Here is a 22,953-nt window from a genome sequence, read left to right as displayed (position 1 = left end):
TGTTTTGGGCTGCTTAGGAGCAAGGCACCCATTCTAGAGAGAGAGAATCTTTGCAGAGGTTGGTTCCAAGCCTCAAGGCAGCCAGGAGCTTCACCTGCCTGGGAAATTGTGATAGGAGATATTTTTTCCTCAGAGCATCTTCCCATTCGTGTCCCTCCCAAAGAACCTCAAGCAAAAAATCCCAGGCAGACAGATAAAGTAACAGAGGCACTTGGATTTAGCCATTTCTGAGCCAAGGTGCTTAGCCGGGTTCAACAGGCATGCAAAATAGAGGAATGTGTGGAAAAACTGAGTTATTTGTGTTTCGTTTTGGTTTTCTTTTTCTTTATTATTCTTCAGATTTCTTTCCTTTCCATTTCTCTTACTGACAAGATACAGTGTACTTCTTCCCCAGGAATCATCCTTCCTCATCTCCCCTCCCCAAATTCAAGCTGTGTCTTGCAATTTCTCCTCTCCTGCTTCAGGAGGGGTTCCTGGAAGCTTGTTAATCAAGTAGAATCCCTGTGCTGATAAATTTCCTGTCGGTGCCATTGTGAAATAATGAATAACATCAAAAACTTCCACTAAACTGAGCAAATAGTTGGATACAAGTCAGAAAGCTTTCTGTTGAACACAAGATGCCTGTGAGCAACAAAAACAAAAAGAGAGACATCGTTTTATGGTGAAGTCACAGCAAAGAGTTGACTGACTTATGGCTTATTGGAGAAAGGAAGGGTAAAAATTAATGCAAAATGAGAACATATATACCTATTCCTCCTCAAACTAAAAGCCACTTAATTCCTTCAGGGCTTCTCTGTCCCTTAATAACTTTGTTATTTTCTTAGACTGTGTACTGTGGTCCTGCCAGTCACATCTCCTCTTGCACATCTCTGAGCATCCTAGCCTGGGAGATCAGTTCAGTTCTGTCTTTGTTAGAAACAAACCCAAATGTCAGAAAAGCAAAAGTATTTCCTAAGAAGGACCAAAATCCGCCTTAGGTTTCAGGTGAACCCAAGTATGTATTCTGTGGGCTGCTCAAGTGTTTGTTGCTTTGAGCCCTCAGCCTCTTAGTAAAAGCCAGGAGTCTGCCTGTTCTGTAGATTGCTTAGTGCGCAGATGAACCTACAGAAAGGCATCCATACAATGTGTGCCAAGTGGAGGGAAAGACAAACTCCTTCTCCCTTCTCTAACAAGTCAAGGGAGCAAAAAAAAAAACCCCACACTTCTCTCAGAAATAAAATGCCAGAAGGTTGGGGTGTTTCAAATGTGTTGAGGAGGGCTTTTTAAATTATATAGGACATATGATTTGATCACATAGCATAAACTTCTTAAAAGTTGAAACTGAAAGTCACAATATTTCAGTAAAAATGTGTGTGAGGTCTTGTCAATGCTGCTAGGGCTTTTTCCCCCCTTTATTTCACTTTCACTATATCTAGCAAAATCTGCCCAGAATGTTTCAGACTCCTTCCTGATGAAATATCAGTGCACTTTTCCTGCCAGCTCTATACCCCACTCCCTGGAACCAAATTGTTCTCATTTCATTCCATGCTATGCTTTCCTGCATGCATAATCTGTAAGCAATTAATGTACCAGTAGGCAGTGCTCAAAGTCATACTGCCAGCTCCCTTTATTATTTATAAATATTATAGCTCCTTGCAGCCCTCCAGAGAACCTTCCACCATGTAGCTCTTCAGCTTTCCTACACAGAGCAGCCACCAGGTAGAGGAATTTTGCTCATCAGCTTGATTGTGTTTTTCCATTTAGCTCTCAAGAGCAGCTGGCAACAGTTCAGTTTCTTCTAAACTTACTGCTTTTTAACACTCTGGTCACAGATGAAAACCTAGGTCAGGGTGGTCCAATGGCAGCTGTCACTGGAGGCCAGTTTCGGGTCCCCCACTCCCCACAGGCTGTTACTGACAGTGGTGGTTCCAAGCTGCCCATGGGATGCTCCTTCCTCACACATCTTCTTCCCCTTCTTGTCCTGCTCAGCCTCCTACAGCTGCTGCTGCTGTGCTGTCTCAGTCACGGGTCTAAGCCACTAAAAGGTGCTGTGAGGATAAAGCCAGGCAGGCAGATTTCTTTATTTCAACCTTAAGATCATAATCTCTGTTGAGAACATAGAGAAAATGCAAGAAAAAGAGGCTCATGCCTGCCAGGGTGGTGTTCCCAGTATCAAGAGCAGGTCCTCACCTCCTCCAAAGAAAACAGCAAGAGTGTAGATTGAAAATGTCAAGCCTGACTTTTAATTGGTTTTAGATTAATAGAATCATAGAATCAGCTGGGTTGGAAAGGACCTCTGAGATCCTCAAGTCCAACCTTTGATTCACTACTGATGAGGTTACCAGACCATGGCACTGAGTGCCACATCAGTCTATTAAAAAATTCCTGGGACAGAGAGTCCACCACCTCCCTGGGAATGGAGGTGATGGAGGCATCCCACAGAGCAGCTGTCCCAGCTGATGAGCTGGACAGAACCTGCAGCTCAGCCTGGAAACCTGATTTAGATGCACGCTAGCCCAGGAAGGGGCAACTTGCTCAGTTGCCTTTATCGTGCCCAAGGATCTTCTAAGCAGAAGGGGAAGGAGTCCATCCTTCCTCAACTGAGACTTTCATTTAAAAGCAGCTAAGAACCTAAACTGACATCCTCATCCCATCCTGAGGTGGCCTTAACTTGAGATCTTGTGGTACAAGCACACAAAAAATCTGCGTTGCGGCAACATCACACACAGTTCCAAAAGCCAAAAAGAGAGCCTGGCAATACATCCCAGGCAACATACTCATATTGCAACACTTATTCTGAGAGTAATAACTTCAGGGTTACAGCATACGAGGCATTCTCCACCCCAACCCATCTCTGCATGGGAGTAGTGAGCAAAACAACACGAAGAATACATTTCATCTGTAACGATCTGCATATGTGAATGGCAGAGCTTGAAAATCCTGTGGGCACATGTTCCCCCTGACAGAAAAGCCAGTGGGATTTACTCTCTGTTCTGTGATCCTGGATGGAGCTTAAAAGCTGGTGAATAATCGAGATGCACTTTAGCAGTCCCGTTGCCAATTAGTCAGTCCACTGTGTGAGAAAACGGGAAGATAAAAGAAGGAATTCCTTTTTATTTCTGCACAGATGTGATGGCTCTTTTAATCATCTTCAAGGTACCTTCATCAAAGCTTCCTGAACCCTCCAACAGGACTTCAGAGCAGAACACACCTCTAAAGAAAAAAAGCAACTGTATTTCACCCCCTCACTATTCACACGGTCACTTTTGGCTGCAGCAAAGTCCTGTGCCCCTGTCTTCTCTGGCACTGAATTGCACTGGGGGTGTGGGATTTTAACCTGCAGCCACCTCAGCAGCAGCATTAGCTGGAACCTTGCTCCCATGGTCCTTCAAGTTTTTGCAGTATCTGGCTCATCTTCCCCTGAGAAAAGCTGCCTTCATGAGGCTGATCATGTATTTGTTGCTCTGAATCTGAATAATCTGATTTCAAGTCTCTGATTTCAAGGACAACACAGCTTTACACATCAAAATGGTAGGAAATCACACAACGTTTTTCCCCTCCTAACATCCAAACCATAGGCAAAACCATTCTGAAACCTACAAGATCTAGTAACAGTGTTCTCCTTTTAGTTTTGTAAAGAAAACTGAGAAAAGGGGTTGTTGTTTTTGCTGGTTGTTTTTTCCCCCTTTTTTGTATAGAGAGATATTAGCAGGTAAGCCTCCAAAAATCAGACCACAGAAATTGCACCCCAACTCAGTATCTAATTGGGAGAGTTTGTAACACAGGAGAAAGACCCCAAATAAATTTTATTTAGGATATATAGCAAAATAAAGATGAATAATTAAAAAAAGAAAGTTGTGGCTGGTGCATAATAGGTGAAAAGGTGTCAAACACGCCCCTGTTCATCACCAAATGGTGCACTCAGGTCTCTGCAAAGTAATGGAACAGAGGTAAATCATTCAGCTCTTTCCATAATTTCTCCTGGAAGCCTGGGGACACAGCAGACATCTTGTGCAAGAGTAAGAAGGAACAAAGGTGAAATAGGAAGGTTGATAAATGAAACACTTTATCCAGGTCAGGTACCACTGTGCAGGTTTTTTTTTTTTTATCAGCTCTAGAAATTGCTCTTAATCTATTTGGGGATGAAAGAAGAAGGGAAAAAGGCAGGAATAGAGACAAGATGAGGCAGACAGGCAGACAAGAGGAAAGGAGGGAATGAGGGAAGGAAGGAGGGAAGGAAGGAAGGAGGGAAGGAAAGGGAGAACAAAGGAAGGAAGGGGGGAAAGATGGAGGGAAGGAAGGAAAGAAGGAAGGGGGGAAGGAAGAAGAAAAAGAAGAAAAAACCACAAACAAAGAAAATAAAAAAGCTACAAAAAACAAAACAAAAAACAAAAACAAAAAACAAACAAACAACAACAACAACAACAAAAAACCTAAAACTTGGAAGCACTAAGTTACTTCCTTTCCCAAGGAGTGCAGTGTTCGCACGGAGCAGCAGTGGCACCCAGTGACCGCCCCGAGAAGCTCACCCTGGGTTTGCATCAACAGTAAAAGATCCCGTGCAGGCTGAGGCCAGGGGATAGACACAGCCTACACCTATCATTGGTCATGGCTTCAAACCTGTTCTAACCTCCAGCAGCTCGCAACACCGTGGTCAGACATCCTGGCACTTGTATAGAGGATGCTGTGGTCCCTTGCAAACAGTGAAGTGTCCCCAAGCCCTGGGTCCATCACCCCAACCTGGAGGTGCAGCAGGGCTGGGGGACAGCTTGGCCTCTCACACCAGGGCAGCAGAAGTTGTCTCTTTGGCACGAGTGGAACAAATGCTTTCCAGTCTGGAAGGAAACCAATGAGTCAGGGCTGGATGGAGAACGTGTCTGGCTACACCGAGTCATCTGTCACTCTGCCAAGGGGTCAATGGCCCTTCTGTTCCCTCTGTGGAAAGGACTCTTCTCCCAGAGAGCCAGGGGCAGACACTGAGCAGTATTGTTGTAACTGGGTGAAAAGTTTACTAGTGGAGGGGAAACAGTATTAAAAAGATTATCATACACAGCAATCGGGAGTTCAAAAGGGTATGATGGTCAGCCCAGCTGACCATAGTGTGATAAGGAGCAAAAGATTATTAGATTATTAAGTTTACAGATATATTTTGGTGAAGATAAAACAAAGCAATGGACCGACAAGAAAGAAAGAAAGAAAGAGATGAAAAGGAAGGGAAGGGAAGGGAAGGGAAGGGAAGGGAAGGGAAGGGAAGGGAAGGGAAGGGAAGGGAAGGGAAGGGAAGGGAAGGGAAGGGAAGGGAAGGGAAGGGAAGGGAAGGGAAGGGAAGGGAAGGGAGGGACGGAGGAAGGAAGGAAGGAAGGAAGGAAGGAAGGAAGGAAGGAAGGAAGGAAGGAAGGAAGGAAGGAAGGAAGGAAGGAAGGAAGGAAGGAAGGAAGGAAGGAAGGAAGGAAGGAAGGAAGGAAGGAAGGAAGGAAGGAAGGAAGGAAGGAAGGAAGGAAGGAAGGAAAGAAAGAAAGAAAGAGAAAGAGAAAGAGAAAAAGAGAAAGAGAAAGAGAAAAAGAGAAAAAGAGAAAGAGAAAGAAAATTAACCCAGTTTCATTAATATGTGTCATTTGCAGAATAAGAAAAACTGCAATTATAAATTCCAGCTGTAAAACAAGTACAAAATTTCTGCCCCCACTTGTGGTGCCTGGAGCTATGAGTTCACACCTCCTGTGCCTTTGCTCAGCTCTCCTCTCTCTGAGCCCATGTCACTGGCCCCAGATGTGCTGTAAATCACTGGCCTTTCAAAGTTTTACTATCACCGTTGCTGGATGGCCACTGGAGACCTCACCTATTCTTCCTAAGTATGAACTTCCTTCTTTCTTGCAGGCCAAATCCCTTGCCTCTGTGGGTGTCCTTGTGGTGTATCTGCACCATCTGGCTCCTGTGCCACTCACCAGATCCCTGAGGAAGGGAGACTGACGTGTGTGTGTGTGTAGGAGTAGTTATGGGCAGAGAGCAGAAGGGGTAGAGAAACCCCAGTGAATGTGTCCAAATGTATCCAAATAGGGCTGGAAAACTGTTCTGTGTATCCTTCATCTGGGCTTAATGAGCTGCTGCCCTTGAAGCCCAGTCCTCTGCTCTCCAAGGCCCTGTGAGGCTTTCCTGCCCATTCCCCCCTCCTACTCATGGAGGATCCCTGCAGACCAGCCCTGTGCCTCTCCCCAGCATGAGAAGGTCCATGAGCCTGGAGGGGAGGAACATCCCCATGGCTCAAACCACAAGCAGAGCCTGCAGCAGCAAGCAGGCACACAGCAGGAACCACAGCAGCAGCTGCTGTTTCAGGCTCACAAATTTTCTGGTGTTTATTATTCTTTTAATTCCTGGCCATCTCTCCATTATAATTCTTTTCATGCGAAGGAGGAAGCTTTGCTATTGGAACTACTGTTTGTGGTCCCATCTGTGTGTGCAGCTGCCCAGACCAGCACACTGCTGGTTTGCTGAGGATGATGCCTGGCCACCCAGCTCACCTCTGTGTGATGTGCTCTGAGACCAAGTTGGATGGCTGCCCCAATGGAAAGCTGCCTCTGGATACACCATGTGGCTACAGGGCTCCTCTCTTAGGTGTCTGCAACCATTAGTGGTCAGAGAGAAGATGCTGGTCTAAGCAGACTGCTGTGTCTGTCTTTATCTTCCAGAAAACTCTTATCAGAGGCACAGTCGATGAATGCAAGTGAAAGCTGGGAGCTGACAAAGGGAAAGCACAAGCTAAAAGCAGAGAGGACCAGTTGCAAAACCTATTGAGATCTGTGATGTAGAAAGCACCTCTGCCTCTCCTGCTCCACTATTCCAACTATGAGGCACTGCTCAAAAAAATTTCCTCATGTCACCAACTATAAAATGTCAGAAAAACAACAAATAACAAAAGAAAAAAAAAAAAAAAAAAAAAAAAAAAAAGGAAAAAGAAAAGAAGTATGTGCCCTTGAGGGAAAGAGAGAGCACATAGCATATCATGCAGCAGCCCTTTTTATCAGACTGCAGCCCTTTTTATCAGACTGTCAGGGCTGATGCTGACAAACAGAACACAGAGGACTACAGCCCAAGCCCTGCTGTACCACCTGCAAAGTGGTACAAGCTCTGCTTTGAGCACACACATCCCTGCAAAGCCTCTGGGCTGAACTGCTGCGCCAGCTCTGGGCTGTAGTTCTGTGGATAGCAGCAGATGGAGCTCCACCCAGGGCTCTATGGCCACCTCTGTCCCGCAATGGCCCAGCACGCGCTTGCCAGTTAGCAACACTTACTAGCCTAATTTTGGGGCAGTGTCATCACGGTTACACCCTCCCAGCAGAGCTGGCTCAGAGCACAGGCTGAGAGCTGCCAGGCGTGCCAGCAATGGTAGTGTGTACCAACATCATGGGATGAGGCTCCTCTCTGGTGTCAGGCAAGGCCAGGAGCCTTTGGAACAGACAAGGGATGAGCAGGTTGTGGCAGGTTACTGATCCAATCTTTGACTGTTTATTAAAAAAAAACAAAACTAAAAAGCAGCACAGGCACCAAGAAGTTTACTTTCCCTTAAAACCTCTTGAGCCTTTTGCCTGGCCTGGGTAGCTGCTTCCCTTCCTCTTCCATCCCATACATCAATCACCTCCCACACCACCACTGTGCCCACCTGCTGGTTTGTGGTAAGCCAGTCTGCTTTGATAAAGGTTTTATCAGAGAAAGACTTGGAAATGTTTGTGGTTCTTAAACCCGTGGTGAGGTGGCAAGTGCCCTGTGCTGCTTGTAGGATGAAGTGCAGCCAACGAGTATCCTGAGTGTCACCTTAGGGTGATCAAGCATTGGAATGGGCTGCCCAGGGAAGTAGTGGACTCTCCATCCCTGAAGGTATTTAAAAAGAGACTGGATGTGGCACCCAGTGCCATGGTCTGGTAACTGCAGCAGTAGTGGACCAAGGGTTGGACTTGATGATCTCTGAGGTCCCTTCCAACCCAGCCAATTCTATGATTCCCAAGGATGCTGTGACCAGCACAGAGATGGCCAAACACAGCAGCTTTTGGGTGCTTGAGGAAGCTCCTGCCCAGCCACCTGCCCAGTCCCTGCTGGGTAATGACACACGAGCTGAAGGTGCTCATCTGGGACAAGTGCACATCACAAATCATTCACAGTGTTCCATAATGTCCCCCTGCCTCACATGAACCTTCAGCCAACATAGAGTGAGTAACACTGGAGAAAACAAACCAAAACAAAGATACGGATTGATTAGAATCAATTTTTGTCTCTTTGTGTTTCAGTGGAGCTGGTCAGATGATGACATTGGCTCCCTGCCATTCAGCCAGGTGTGACTGCTACCTGCAGTCAGGCACCTGGTAGCACCTGGCAGGAAGCTCAAGGAAAACTACAGAATGGTGAAACCACCCACCTTATTTCTGTATTAACAGTTCCACACCATTTAAAATGCATGTTGGAGAGGTTTGAAACAGATTAGAAGCCTCTCTTTGAATTTTGAACTTTAACTTTTACCTAAATTGGATATATCAGTGTAAAGGGCTGCATTTTATTTTTCATTGAAATGAAGTTGTGTTGCTTTGTAGCAGCCACTTGTATTGTTTTGAATGGATTCTGGTGCTATTTTTGTTAGGCACACAAAATTATACTTTTTGGTAGCTGGAGTTGTGGCTAAAAACTACTGTTTTCTTCCTGCAGTTCTGAAAAACTGCTTCTACCACCTACCACTTTAAACCCCAAAATGTAATCAATTTGAATAATGTCAGAATAGCTTCAGACTTATTTCCAGTTGCAAACTCTTAAGCGTCCTCAAAACTAAGTCAAATGTCCATCCCTTGAGAGCTTCCAATTGACGGTGAAACATTCCCAGAAATAAAAGTCAATCTGATAAAATACTTTTATAAAAGGCTCACAGAATATAAAAAGAAACAAATGAGAGAAGTCATTTAGCCACATTGAAGAGAGTATTTAGTATAAGGAGGCCTCAAGGATTAAAAATGCAGAGGTTGTTTAGGAGAGACTCCCACCACCCTGCTTCCCAAGGGCACCAGTGCTGGCAGTGCCACCCTTCCAAACCCAGCTGCATCATCAGACTTCTCCAGAGAAAAATAACTGGAAATGTCTCTGGAGTTTCCTGGTTCTCTGGACCTCATCCTAATGTTCCACCTCACCAACAAGTGACAAAGTGTCTTTTGCTGTGTGTTCAAAACAGGTTTCAAGTAGAGAGCAACCACCCTCTGAGGTACTGAACAGTTAAAATGGCAATAAATTTTTTCATCCAGCAATACTTAAAGAACATTTCCTGCAGCAACGAGCACCAAACTAATGCACTGAGTTGCTGTGGTTCCTTCACTTCAGTCCTAACAGAGTACAAGCCACTCAGATCATGCTCATCAATTACTGATTCAGTCTGAACAGCTAGAATTAGTATTTTATTGCTATTTCTTTCCCCAGACCAGTACGGGTGCAAAACTTGCTAATTTCCCATTGCTTAGTCACAGCTTATGGTGTTGAAAATTCATGCACATACTTGTGACATTGTAGTAGTTTTTGCAGAATGACAGTCCTTTTATTTTTCTGTATTTATTATTCAGTATACAGATGCGTGACACACTGAAGAGAAGAAAAACTGGGGAGAATGATTCACAGTTGCATTATGAGAAATCAAGGTCTTCCAAATCAAGGCAGAAACAATTCTCATACAGTCCGTGATCAACACCTAAATTCTACATTATTTTAAATTTACTTAGTGCTATAAATATTCACTAGTGACAATACTACTGTAACCTGAAAATAAGGCAGGGCCGAGATCTGATCTACATCTGGTTTATATTTAGTGTTCATACTCGTATATGATTTTATATCTACACACTTGTATAAAACAACAACAAAATAAAACTGTTCCCATAACAATAAACAGGGCATATTGTGCAGCTTGTAAGTTATGGTGTACAGTAAAACTGATACCAAATCCCATAGGTTATGGGACACAATAATAAACATACAATGATGTAATAGTTTGTAAATTTACCAAATAATTTAAAAAGAGGAAGCAAGATATTAAACACAATGGGTCTGATTCATCATTACTGCTTTTAATCCAGTTTAAAACAAAGGTGCTTTCATGTTATGGGAAACTTGAATGCAGCAAGATAATGAATCACAGTCAAGACATACAATTTGGCAGAACAATAGTATTAGATATTATTTAAGTAATTTTTGGAGTGCTTGATTGTGGAACTCTGGAATCAAATTGTTCACATTTAGTTTCTCTGCCTGCCTTTGTAATATATATATATATAATACTTGCCTTAAGGTATTCACCAGCTTTGTTTTTTTGATATGGAAGTAAATCCTCAGCTTATCACTTTGCCATTGCTATTTCCCACCAAACCAGAACCAAGCCATGGAAGTCCATGGCAGTCCCAGAGGTCTGGATGATGTGCTGGCTTTTAATGATGTGTCACCCTAGGTATCTAATCATTCTATAAATAGAATTTTAAACCCTAAACTATTTTTATAACATTCATATATTTTACCTACTGCTAAGATGGCAAATGTGATTTAATCACAGTTCTGTAATCTAATCATGCTTTTAAATCCACTGAAGCCAAGATGTGCAATAATATTCATACAACTACACACAGAGTTGTATCTAATCCCTAATTTTGCACTGCTGCAACTCTCCAGCAGTAACAGAAATGTATGTATGTACATATGTAACAGAAAAGGAGTAAACCAGTGCTATGAATGGACTTTTGTCTGCTATTCTCATGCTCGCTGACTACAGTTATATTCAAAACAGTATCAGCAGAGGACTGCTGTGGGAAGAGAAGCACAAAACGCTGCTCAAGAAGACCAGAAACCAGAAGGCCTGGTAGATAAGTAGTAGTGTCAGACACAAATGGTATTTTGATTGCTAGGGCTGCTTGTGCTTCTGCTGGTCATGGCTCCTCCAGCTACTCACAGAGCATGACAGTGGGGTCTCATGGGGAAGCTGAGGCATAAAAACTGTTTTGTGGTTTTGCTGCACCAGACAACCAGCCCTTCAAGCTTTGAGAGCCACAGGAAGCAGCCGTGGGGGGCTGAGGGGTTAAAGGCAGCTGGTGATTTTATGTCTGGGTTGGATTCAAAGGAACAGTATGCTTCACACTGCAAATCAATGTTTATTTTACCACAGAACCATCAGGATCGACAACAGGGCGCCAGAGTGCATCTTCACTAATCTATCCCATAACAACACGGGAGCACAATTTTCAAAGACACATAGTTATACGTCTGGTAACCACTTCTGTCCCCATTACTTAAAGATTAGAAATGCTTTGGGACACACACGCACACATTTTAAAAAAAAAACCAACAACAATACAATTTTTTTGTTGCTGTCAGAAATAGAAAGTGCCCGGTAGTCCATCATCGTTTTCTGGTCCCGCTGTTGCTACCAACAGACTTACTGAAACTTCTGCTCATTTGTGGGAAGTGTACAGTTGGTGTTCTTTCAGTGGGGCCATACAGCCCTAAATTCCTGGCTGTAGCTGACTTCCGAAGGGGCTTGACACTGGGAAAGGGATTGAAGACTTGCGGCTTCAGGTTCCCAGGCTGGGGAGATTTAGCCAGGTTTCCACTGTCGCTGGATGAACTGGAGGACTCTGACAAACGTTGCTGTTTGGACTGATGGGATGCTGACTCAGCGTTGGTTCTGTTATCTGAGGTGAGTTCCAGTGCTTCCAGTTTCAGCTGAACCACTGACACGTTTGTGCTGCTGTCCCCAGAGCCCATCTCAGATGACTGCAGGTCAGTTTTTCGAGTAGTCCTGTCATCCAAACCACCTCCTTCTCTTTCTCCAAAGTCAGAGTGTTTGGAAATCTCCTCCTTTGCACCAGGACTGTTTGGTTTATAGCTCTCACTCTGCTCCTCTATTAGTCCGATGGTATCTCCATAGCCCAGCTGGCCTTTGGCCCTAGCAATGTTCTTTCGATGAACTCGTATGTGAGTGCGCCATGGGGAGTTTAGTTTTGTTTTAAGATCTTCTTGGGGAATGGGAGACATCTTCCCTGTAGCATGACTTGGGATGTGAATAACAGCATTTTTGAGAGCCCTGTTATTCAATTTCATCTTCTTTCCTAAAAGGAGGTGGTTTATCACCGGGGAATGGTTTACCTGAGAGGGCAGGAGGCTGGTAACTGGCCCTTTGTCTGAAAGAAAGTGTTTAAAAGAAACACAGTTTTGTTAAAGATCAAAGCAAAGCAATGTTGTAAGGATCCACCACAAAATCTAATGTCTCTCTTGAGTTACTGAAGGATTTGTAGGACTGACTTCCATAAAAAAAAAAAAGAAAAAAGTAAAAGGAAAAATCACAAATCACTGAATTTCTCTTACATCTTGAAGATTAACACAAAGCTATTAAATGCTATAATAAAGATTTCCTGTCCTCCCACTCCAGCTCCTTACCTATTCCTGAGCCAGGAATACCATGCAAATAAAGCATATCAAAAATAGCCCTTTGATTTTTGGAATTGTATTGTAACTGAGAGTTTAACATTAATATTGACTTCTGATCTTTCCCCTGTCTTTCATTTCTCTTCCAGCTGTAAGAGGCAATTCAGTCCCTCTGCAGGAGGAGGCATATGTGACCAAATCTTTTCTATAAGATTATAATCTATAAGATTATTAAAGCACAGCAATAGAGCAGGAATTAGGTAATTAGACAACAGTTTGATTAAACCACAAACCCAGCCCCGCATCATGATTAGTAAGATTAGAAAGGTTTGTGTTTGAGGGGTGGAGGTTGGCAATCCTTGGGAATCAACATTTTACTGTTTGCACTGTTACTGCTGGCTACAGTCAAAGCAAATATTTTGCCAATATTTTAGATTTCTTTTTCTTTACAAATGATGCTAACGTGAAGTTGAAGTTCTATGTATTCAAACTGTAGAATCATTGATCCATTTAGGTTGGAAAAGACCTTTAAGATCAAATGCTTCTGCTAGGACAAGCTTAGACATAAGGGGCATAAAAGTTCTCCACAGTAACCCATCTATGTAGTTCAATGTTGACTTAGAAAGATGACACCTAAGTGGGGAGGAATGTGTGAGGTGAGCAGCTTGCACACCCACTAAAACCTTCAGCTGTGCTGTTCATGCTAACCCCCATATTTTGGAGTTTGACAACTGGGAAAACAGACTTAGCAACATGGATTGCTAAATAACAGACTGACATCCTGCTCAATCCTCACAGCAGGTGAACTGTCAGCCACAATGGAATATCTAAGCCAGTTCTTCAGCTGTGTAATTTGTCATGCCCAGAGGAACTGAGAGGAGTTAGGATAATACAGACCAGCTATTAATCTACCTGCCACTTGAAGTGTATTCATCTCATTTCACTTTTTCCAGTGCCTCAGTTTGTCAATTCCAAGAATGCCAAACATTTAGTTTTTGATCAGAGAGATCAATAGAACACTCCCAAATAGCAAAGACACTTTTAAATACCATTGTTCAGCTGGTCCCTGGGACCTAAAAAAATCCCAGGGTCGTCATCTTCAGATCCTGACAAAAGAAGAAAAAATATCACCTTCTCATTTACAGTCTGTCTACATGAAGTGGTACCAACTTCACTGCTAATGTGCACTAATGTGCTCTTTATTCCATCAGTCTTTTCTTCTGTCTGTTTGGTTAAATCTAAAAGAATGTTGTCTGCCTTTTCTCCTACAATGAAGTTAGCTTGTATTAAATCAGGAAATGGCACATGTTTTGGTATGTTACCTGCTCTGATATACACATGGTGAACCTGCTGTTGCTGCTTCTTCTTTATCCTGGAATACTGCTTTTTCAGTGCATTAATATCCGTGGTCATACGCTCCATCATCATGCTGTTAAAAGCAGCATGATACTCACTTCTGCAAGAGTCTATTGCTCCTGGACTTAACTCTGCAATGTTACTGGAACCCAGACTTTGTTCTTCATTCTGATCTGCACAGAACAGAAAAAATAAAGCAGAGATGAGTAATAAATTGGCATACTCAAGAGTTCTGCTGATTATCTACAATGAAAGCCTATGTATAACTCCTTTTGTCTTACTTAACTGTAGTCTTTAAAAATCTATTACAATATTCAAATATTATACAATATATAATACAATATTAAAATCTATTACAATATTCAGCATTAATAAAGCTGCACTGTTTACTGAAAGTGTTAAATCTCTAGAAGAAGATTAAATCTATGCTTAAGAATAGCAAGGGTTTGAGGAGATTTTAAGGTGTGCAAGAATCCTTTAACATAGCTACGCAAAGTTTCGAGTACAGTTCTTCAATTACCCAGAAGTACATCAAGCCATCACTAAAGTAATTCAGAAACTGAATATTAAAGACACTTAATTGGTAGAAGAGGTCACTAACAACGCAAGTCACAAAACACATTACAGTGAAGCAGACATGAGATGAAACAACCAGCTTAGTGATACCAGCAAGAACCATCAAGAAATAGATTTATAGCACTACAGGGAGAAAGCTGCTAGTAACAATGAAAGGGATAAGCACAGAGGAGCCAAGGATCAGACAACCTGAGAGCATCTCTGACCAGCAGCTGCAGAGAAACAGCAGCAGTGCAATTTATTTTCACAGCTGTTTCTGATGCAGCACCAAACTGACACTCCAGGGTCAATGGGATAATTCTTTTTCAAGGGGTGTTTGTTTGTTTTTGGCTTAGTCTACAACAGCAGTTTGATGGTCTGACTAAGTGCTAGCTTGAAGCAGTAAGTAGAAGAATGTCCCTCAGGAAGAGAAAAACAGAGCACCACAGAAAATCAAAAGGAAAATTGCAACTTCCAGGTCTCTGCAAAGCCAAACCATAAGAATAATGATGTGCAATTGGATAGCAGCAACTGCTAAATCAGTCTGATGTTTTTTGGGAGGTAAGGTAGGAGTGGACTGGGGATTATATCAGTACAGCCTCTCTCAGGATATCATAAAATCAATGTTGATCCAATACCATTTCATAAAGGCTGCTGTAAGTTAACAAAGCCTTTCTTCTATGCATCAGTTTTCTTCTACTTGTAGAGCTTGCACTGATGAACATACAACTCTGTCATTAAATGTATTTCCATGTAGAGGGATTTGAAAAACAGTGACATTTTGTCAGAACACCCTAAACCATACCCAATTTTATAAAAATCTATACCCAAATATACTATAGTCTGAAGGCTTGGCCAAAAGGGCAATAAGAAGACCTGCAGAATTCTCTCACTGCTGACAGGTTCCAGAACTAGCCATGCATAAGCTAATAAAGGTCAGGATTACTTATTACATGTACACTCTTCAGAAAATGCTGAGTACCTAACAGCTTTCTTGGATTTAGGGTGGACTTTTTTCCACATGTGTGCTTCTTCTGTGGGTGGGCAACACAGTGGCATTGGGCTTTTAACCATTACTCCAGCCAAGTCCTTAACCCATGCTGTCATTTATTGTATACATACAGGCTTCAAACTTGACTTTGAAAACATGTTCAGGAAACACAGAGCAGGTCATTTGGTACCTGCTGTAATCTCTATGTGAATATAAACCAAAATTTTCACAGAAGCTTTCACAGAGAAAGCTACAGATGATTTCTGCAAGGGCATACAGACATAACTACGTTTTCCAAAATGAACAAAATTGCTTTTACCTTTCATCTGTTTTTGGTATTTTTGGAGCTCTGGTGCCAAAAACCCACTTAGTGGTCCAAGACAGCCAATTGCATTGGCAATTGAGTCTTCATCATCTAGATCATTTTCCTCATCACTCTCTCTTGTTCTGCCAAGCCGTCTGTAAAATGAGAACATAAGAAAAATAAGAAAGAGACTCTTAAGTAGGATCATTACCAAGCATCTTATTCTTCTTTAAGAACATACAAGGCAGGATGCCACTTGTCTTTTCACTATCTGTGTAGCATAAGCAATAACCCTATTTGCCATCAGCAGTGAATCAAACTTACCCTGAAAATGAAGTAGATTTTACTGCTGCAGGGAAAGGAGTGATGTTGTACGTGTATTTCTCCCTTAATTCTGAGAGTTGCGGGAAGGGAAACTGAGCCATTGTATAAACAGTCTAGAAAAAAAAATATGCCATTTAAAACTGTACCATTAACTAAAAGTTCCCAAAAGATTTCTCCATCAATAAACCTTTACAGTCTTGCAGAATTAGAGGCTGCACATACTTATGTGCTGTAAGAAAACTGAAATGGTCTGGTTTTATGCATCAGTCAGTATTTCCTGTAAGAGATCTAGCATACACATTTTAAATGTAATTACTTGTTACCAGATTATAACTGAAACCTCACTTGCCTTCTGGCCAAGAGATCCACAAACAAATTTTATGAAAAAAAAAAATCCAAAACATTGTCAACCAGGAGCTGTGACGTCCTTCCCACAGCAAAGCTTCAGAGTCAAAATATCTGGTTCCTAGTTTCTATGTAGCTTTGGGTGCCATTTCAGTAATTCTGGTGAAACTGTGCCACTGGGAACCAGCCTACCCATGAGAAGCATGACACAGCCAAACTCTCTCTCTTATTTATGGCTACAAGGGACAGATCCTGGGAAGAAGAAAAAAAGAAGAGAAAAAAACCCTCTTCTCACCTTAAACTGGTAGCTTTTTGTCAAAGCTTTGCCTTACCCTAGAAATGAAGAGCCACCTACATTCTCAGCAGAACACCATGCAGAAGGTGATCGGCTGTGGCTTCTAAAAGAGGGTAGGCAGCTTTACCTTTGCAGATAGTTCACAAACACTTATTTCAAGAGCTGCCCCAGACTGGTTTAGGGCTTTTCTCTCTTTTCATTTTCATTTACACTAGGAAAGCAAAACAAAGAGCAAAAACAAACCCAAAATAAAACAAAGTGCTACTCAAGTAGGAAGTTAGCAGTGAATGTCATCAAACCAGGGTAAGATAGTTCAAAATGCTGGGTACAACAGAGGGATTGATGGCTGCTCCCCTGTACCACAGCAATCACTTAGGGATGCCTCCTTGTTTGCTTCTCATCTCCTCTACACTGCAATGTTTCTAGGTGTACAAACTGACATAGTTTAGCTGCTTATAAAATTCTTACTGTCTGAGAAGGCATGAAAGCACATACTCATAAACTAGCACACACTGTTGAGAGCATCTGCAGACACCTGCTGTAGGGGCTTCTGTCTCTACTTTAGAGCTAAAGTTTATTATTAGGCCAATGAAAGGTCACTACTGAATACTGTATTTGTTTAACTTCTAGGTCTGAATACATCCCCCATTCTCCTGTGCCTGCAGCACTTACCCTTTGTTTACCCAAGATGTTCAGTCTCTGAAACCAGGAGGAAGCTTTAGGTTTTCTTGCTCCTCTAATCCCCCCATGCTCTCTGTAAGGACTCTGGCCATGGCAAGAGCCAACTCTGCAAAACTTTCAAGCCCTCAGTCCTAGGTATACGCACTGCCTGCACAGGAGGGAGGCATTTTTAATGATACACCTACACCAACTATGCATTCAGGTGGAGAGAATGAGGACGAGTCCTCTGATCTACTTTAGACACCTGCTCTGTCAGCCCTTGCCCCTGAAGGATCAGCCATATCTCCCCACTCTAACTCCCAAATGAAACAGGACTTTTAGAGCACAATCTGTTTTCTTGTAACAGGGAAATTCCTGTTATTCTTCACTGGCTTATGTAAGCCTGGGCAGGTTGCTAGCTGCAGATGTACATGCCATGGAAATCTACAGCAAATTGAGATACTTGCTTGTGTAGGAAAGGCAAAGTAGAATAATAAACCTTCCCCACAACAGGATACTAATCCTTGAGCCACCTTGTTAGAGCTATTAGATGTAAATACACTGTTCTGATTTTGGTAGAGAAAAGGAAAAAAAAAAAAAAAAAAAAAAAGAGGAAAAAAAACCGGCAGTCTTAACACCTATCTCTCTGACTCCTCTGAAAAAAGACTAAAGAAACTTAAAAAGCAGTGTCTTCAAGCAGCCTGAATCCTTTCTTTAAAGCAACGGTTCATATTTCTTTATTTTTTTCTCCATTATGGAGAAAACTGTTCAAATGCAGTAGCCAGTGCCTGATCCACTTATGGTAAAAGAGAGCCCAGAGTGAGCACCTCAGGAGAGGGCTGCCTACCTTTGACTTGAAGAACAGGCTCCCAACATAGCCCAAGTTCACTGACATGAGGAACACTATCTAAACTATAATGTGGTTCCTTCAATTGAAAGGACACACGAGACAGACACACTGGTACTCTGTCCAGAAAACCCAAATGTCTTCTGCATAGAAAACCCTGCCATGTTCTGCCTATCAATGGCAATGCTGTCCTACCTTAACACTCCTGTCAGTGTCACAAAATATGCATGCAGACTATCAATACATCTCATACCAAGTGCTTATCTTTTGCTGAAGCACAAAAGTACTGCTAATCCAGTACACTTCTGATTGCAACAGTTCAAAAAAAACCATAAAGATCCTTCCATCTCTCCAACTGGTAAGTTACCTATGCCTTATGTTCTATTACAATGATGAAGAAAGAAATTCAGAGTCTCTAAAGCTCATTTCAGCTTTCACAACGTTATTCTTTGTCACAAATGCCACATCTTGATTTTGGTTTTTTTTTTACTGCACTTGAGACCAGGAGCTGAAATACAATGAATATGAGAAGGTGTCAGGCCACCCTCCTTCAGTAGCTGAATCATCTGATGAGAAACCTTAACACTTATTTAAAAGTACCTCTGACAAGCTGAGCCTCCCTTTTGAAGCAAAATAAAGCCACAGCTCCCTCATTAAACAAAACAACAGCAATAACAGAAGTCAAAAATTTGAAAGTGACTCTTGACTTCAGAGCTGTACTTGACCAGAAAATGGAAATGTATTACGACAGAGAGTTATTAAGTTTTGACTCCAGTAATGGGTAACAGAAGTTACCTGCTATCTACTGAAATAAACTCACCAACCTTCATATACTGAGACTGACTTTGTTTTCCCTGCCCCTAAGTCACGTAAAAAATTTCAGGTGCAAATGCTCTGTATTTGCACCCATTTAATCCCCATACTCTAGCTCATCAAAAGCAAAGCTCCAGAACTGTAGCATGGAGTTCTTATAAAACATTTAAGTAGGCAACACCTCAAGGACATTTGGGGAGTGGAGGGAGAAGTGAAAATCAATACAATTCCATCTGTAATGTCAAAGGCTCTTTCCCAGAAAAATTTGGATCTTTTTTCTCATTTACTGACATATGCTTTAAGAATTTGGTGACTGTAATTATCTACAAATGTCTTTGTTTATAGTTCTCTGATGACTGTTCATGGCTTTCTTTTTTTTTTTTTTTATGAAAAAGGATTTTTTTTCTATTAAAAAGGATTTTTTTCCCTTCTCATTTGATAAACTCTTGTCTCCCACAGTGTCTGCAGAACGAAAAGGACACAATGTATTAAATTACTGGTCAGAACATACAAATAAAACAAAAGAACACCCGAAAAATTATGATTACTGAAGGATTCTATATCTTATTTGCGTAACTTCCATTGTACATTACATGACAACAAACTCTCATCTATCAACGTATAACAAATTCTAATGAAATGGACCATAGTAGTTCTCTACATTTAAAGTACAAGATAAGATTTTAGCTTTGACTGCAGGCTATCTATTTGTGTCATTGATGTGCTAGCTCAACTCAGTTATATTAAAATTTTATTCTTGGGAGAGTTTAAGTCTGCTGTATCTGAACAAAAATGTAATTTGTTTGAAATCAGGCCCTAAAGGAAACATAGAAAACACAAATATCACAATTATATTATATAACATTTACTCACCTGCATGAGTTCATTGCTGTCAATCAGATTGTCTTCTAGCATCTCCTGAGTCAGCTTGCCCATGGTACTGTAAAACTCATCTGCAGTTTCACAACACTCTATTTGCCTACATCAAAATAAATGTTTGGTTTAGTTTTTTGTGTTGTTTTGTCTCTTTGTTGTGTTTAGTTTATTGATTTTTTTTTACTTTTACATATCATTATACACTTCTAAATGAAAACTCCATTTTCTGTCATGATAAAATACGTGCTTAGGCATTTTAATTCCTAAGTTCATTGCAATCCTCCCTACACTTCCAAAAAACAAAACTGTGCACATCACACTGGAAACACTGGTGCAGTAAAAGGACATACTGAGCAGAGCTTACTGTCCTGACTGCTCAAGATAAAGGATTCATGCATGTCCAGACAGATTATTCCCTTTGCCCCTTCCACTTCTACACTATGAGCATCCTGAGGATTTATTTGTGACTGTTATTTCTGAATTGGAGATGCAGACTTTTCTGCATGTTGGTGGGGTTTTTTGTTTTGGTGGGGGGTTTTTTATTTGCTTGTGGGGTTATTTGTAATTTTCTGTTTCTTTCCTCCACTCTTTTCTTTAAATTTCTAAAAACACCTGCAGTGTGTCAGCTAAAGGAAGAGAAATACGAGTGATACACTTTTGTGAGCTGCTGTTCTACATACATTAGGGTCAGGTGCTAAAACTCCTTTCCCATCAAGTGAAAAATTTGTTTTACTTCCATCCCCAACAAATGCAATGGTAGCTATATATTGTAGCATCCTCTGCAAAATACAGCTGCTGGAATGACTTAAAAAGTACACAGCTTTTTTTCTTAAGGATTAGAAGAAGCTTCCCTTGATCTTCAGTGTCCATGGGAAACAGACATTGAACTGAGACTGAAAACACAGTTTAGCTAAAGAATGCTTAAATTGAAAAAACAAATCAAAACCAAAAAACCAACCAACCAAAAAACCCAACTCTAGTAACAATGGGTATGCAGCAAATTATCACAAACTTAGTGCTTATTACCTTCCCTGATACATGCAGTCTCTCATGACCTCCACATTCTGCTTTTTCCACTGCACCTGTTTTTATGCTTCCCTTTCCTTCAGTCTCCCTCAAGACAGAAGTATGACTGAACAACATGCATCCCAGGAAAAGCACTTCTCATCCCATTTTCATGTCTAGAAACATAGTTTTGAGAAGTAGGAATATCAAGAGACTATGAGCACTGCTTCAGGCCCTACGTTTTAAAATCCCCCCTTCTATTTCTAGCAGAGAAGAAGAACAAAATCACAACCTTCTCCCAGCAAAAACGTAGTGCCCAATCTTTTACTTTCTTATCTCATTTGATACTATTAATCACAAGCTTACTGAATTTCAGTTCTTGTTAACCTCAGGGATTATCATCTTCTGGTTCTCTAGTTATCACACCAGCATCCCAGTTTGTTTATTTCCTCCAAATTTGTCAGACCCATTCCACCAATTAATCTACAAAAATTCCCTCATTCCCTAAAAACAATAGTTACAGAGCATGGAGTGTGATCAACTTACTCCTTTGGACATATTATAGATTTCTTTGTGCTGTCCCTTCCAATTTTTATAAAATATGTTTAATTTTTGCTTTAAGTTTTACAGTAATAATTTCAAAGTACTGATTTCCTTTTTGATCATGTTATGAGCTGGAACATTATTAATTATAGCTGTTAAGTGTACAGAGGCCTACTGCAGCAGAACCTTTTATCTAAAGGTATAGCACAGAGTAATAAAGCACAATGGGACTAAATACAGTTTAATCCTAGTGCAAATGATTCATACAACTGAATTTTTATTCATGAACTGAACACATAAAGCTCTTATGAAATCAGTAATCAATAAATCAATTATTCTATTTATCATTCTGCTGATTAAAAATAAAACATACTAAACAAAGTCTCTCACAATGTTACTGGCCTGCAGTATTAATCTGTTGAGAAAGAAAAAAGAAATGAAGCCTCCAAGGACAGAGCTAAACATAAATCCCAGTTGCCCAGCCTCAGGGAAAAAAGGAAGGAAGGTGAGTGTTGATGGGCATCACAAGAAAAATTTAATGCAGCTGCTGAAGGCAGCTGAAAAAAGTTTCCAGCTGAGCTAACATCTGCTCAAGCTGTCAGAGCTCACACCTCCTGCTGAAGTCAATGACAAAACTCCTTTCTCTGGGAGCACTGCACACTCTTTGGAATGCAAATATTTGCCATGATACCAGGAGGAGTTTAGAAGAACTAACCACCTATTGTGCTTTGTCCTGAGTTTCCAAGGCCATAAAGGACTATATAAGAAACTTAGCAAGAATGGGCTTAAAATCAGAGAATAGCAGGGAAAAATTGTTTGCAGGCCTTAACAGAACTATGTAACTGAACTCTGCTCTTGGCTGTAACAAATGGTCACAAATCCTTAAGTCTCCTTAAGTGCAAATAGGGGAATTAATATCCCCAGCTTCAGGTATCAAAATAAATCTTAGTTAGTTACACTTAAGTCTCTCTGTGTGCCTTTCCAGAGAGTATTTACCAGCTTCCTCAGAGCTCTATGTTCTGGGAAGTCCAACCAACCTTTTAGCATAGAATGAAGCCATAATAGACGATGCAAACAACTGGAGACATTTCTGCAGCAAGGGTCAACCCATTATCATGGTTTGTGCAGCTTTTAAAAACAGAATAATTATCCTGAAAGATGGCATCTTCCTTAAAATTGAGAACATGCTCTTCAGAACAATGTAACCTACACACACTGCTCATACTGAAATGAGAAATCAGATAATAAAAATGACCACTTACTCTCCTAACTTTGCCCAGATAGCCAAAGCTACTCTCAGTATAATTTCAGAGCCTTCAAAGAAAACTGAATCCCAGATCTTCAGAACTGTGTGGTTAGGCAGGCAAGTGGCAAAAAGGGTCAGAAACCACTGCATTGTGAAGACGTTTGTAAGTGGGGGTTCGTAGCCTCCTGAAAAAAAAAAAAAAGGATATTTGAAGTATTTGTAGTCTACTATTGTTTTACAAAGACTATAAACTGCATACTGAAATTCACCAAAAATTGTAGTATGTCTGATATTGCTCAAAGATGATTTAGCCTGCAGCTTTCCAAAGATAAGCTGAAAAAAAGCGATGGAAAAATTACATACTTAATCACTTTTCGTTCTGCTG

General features: G+C 41.2%; 1 protein-coding gene across 2 annotated transcripts in view; it reads right to left on the bottom strand.

Annotated features, from left to right (window-relative positions):
* Positions 1–11,115: 11,115 nt before the first annotated feature.
* TBC1D30 (TBC1 domain family member 30) overlaps positions 11,116–22,953 on the bottom strand; it is a 53,471-nt gene continuing 41,633 nt past the window's right edge. Inside the window, exons 8-14 of one of the 2 annotated variants that reach the window (XM_030445280.1) lie at positions 22,585–22,753; positions 19,772–19,877; positions 15,939–16,051; positions 15,630–15,769; positions 13,731–13,937; positions 13,458–13,514; positions 11,116–12,164 (exon numbers count right to left, since the gene is read on the bottom strand). In XM_030445280.1, coding sequence (XP_030301140.1) covers positions 11,383–12,164; positions 13,458–13,514; positions 13,731–13,937; positions 15,630–15,769; positions 15,939–16,051; positions 19,772–19,877; positions 22,585–22,753 — 1,574 coding nt within the window. In that variant the 3' untranslated portion in view covers positions 11,116–11,382. The remainder of the gene's footprint in view (positions 12,165–13,457; positions 13,515–13,730; positions 13,938–15,629; positions 15,770–15,938; positions 16,052–19,771; positions 19,878–22,584; positions 22,754–22,953) is intronic. The other variant, XM_030445288.1, reaches the window with a different exon arrangement.

This window comes from Calypte anna, chromosome 1 (assembly GCF_003957555.1).
Source record: "Calypte anna isolate BGI_N300 chromosome 1, bCalAnn1_v1.p, whole genome shotgun sequence".
NCBI lineage: Eukaryota > Metazoa > Chordata > Aves > Apodiformes > Trochilidae > Calypte > Calypte anna.
The sequence above is the reverse complement of the archived record's forward strand: the minus strand, read 5'-3'. Positions and strand labels throughout refer to the sequence as shown.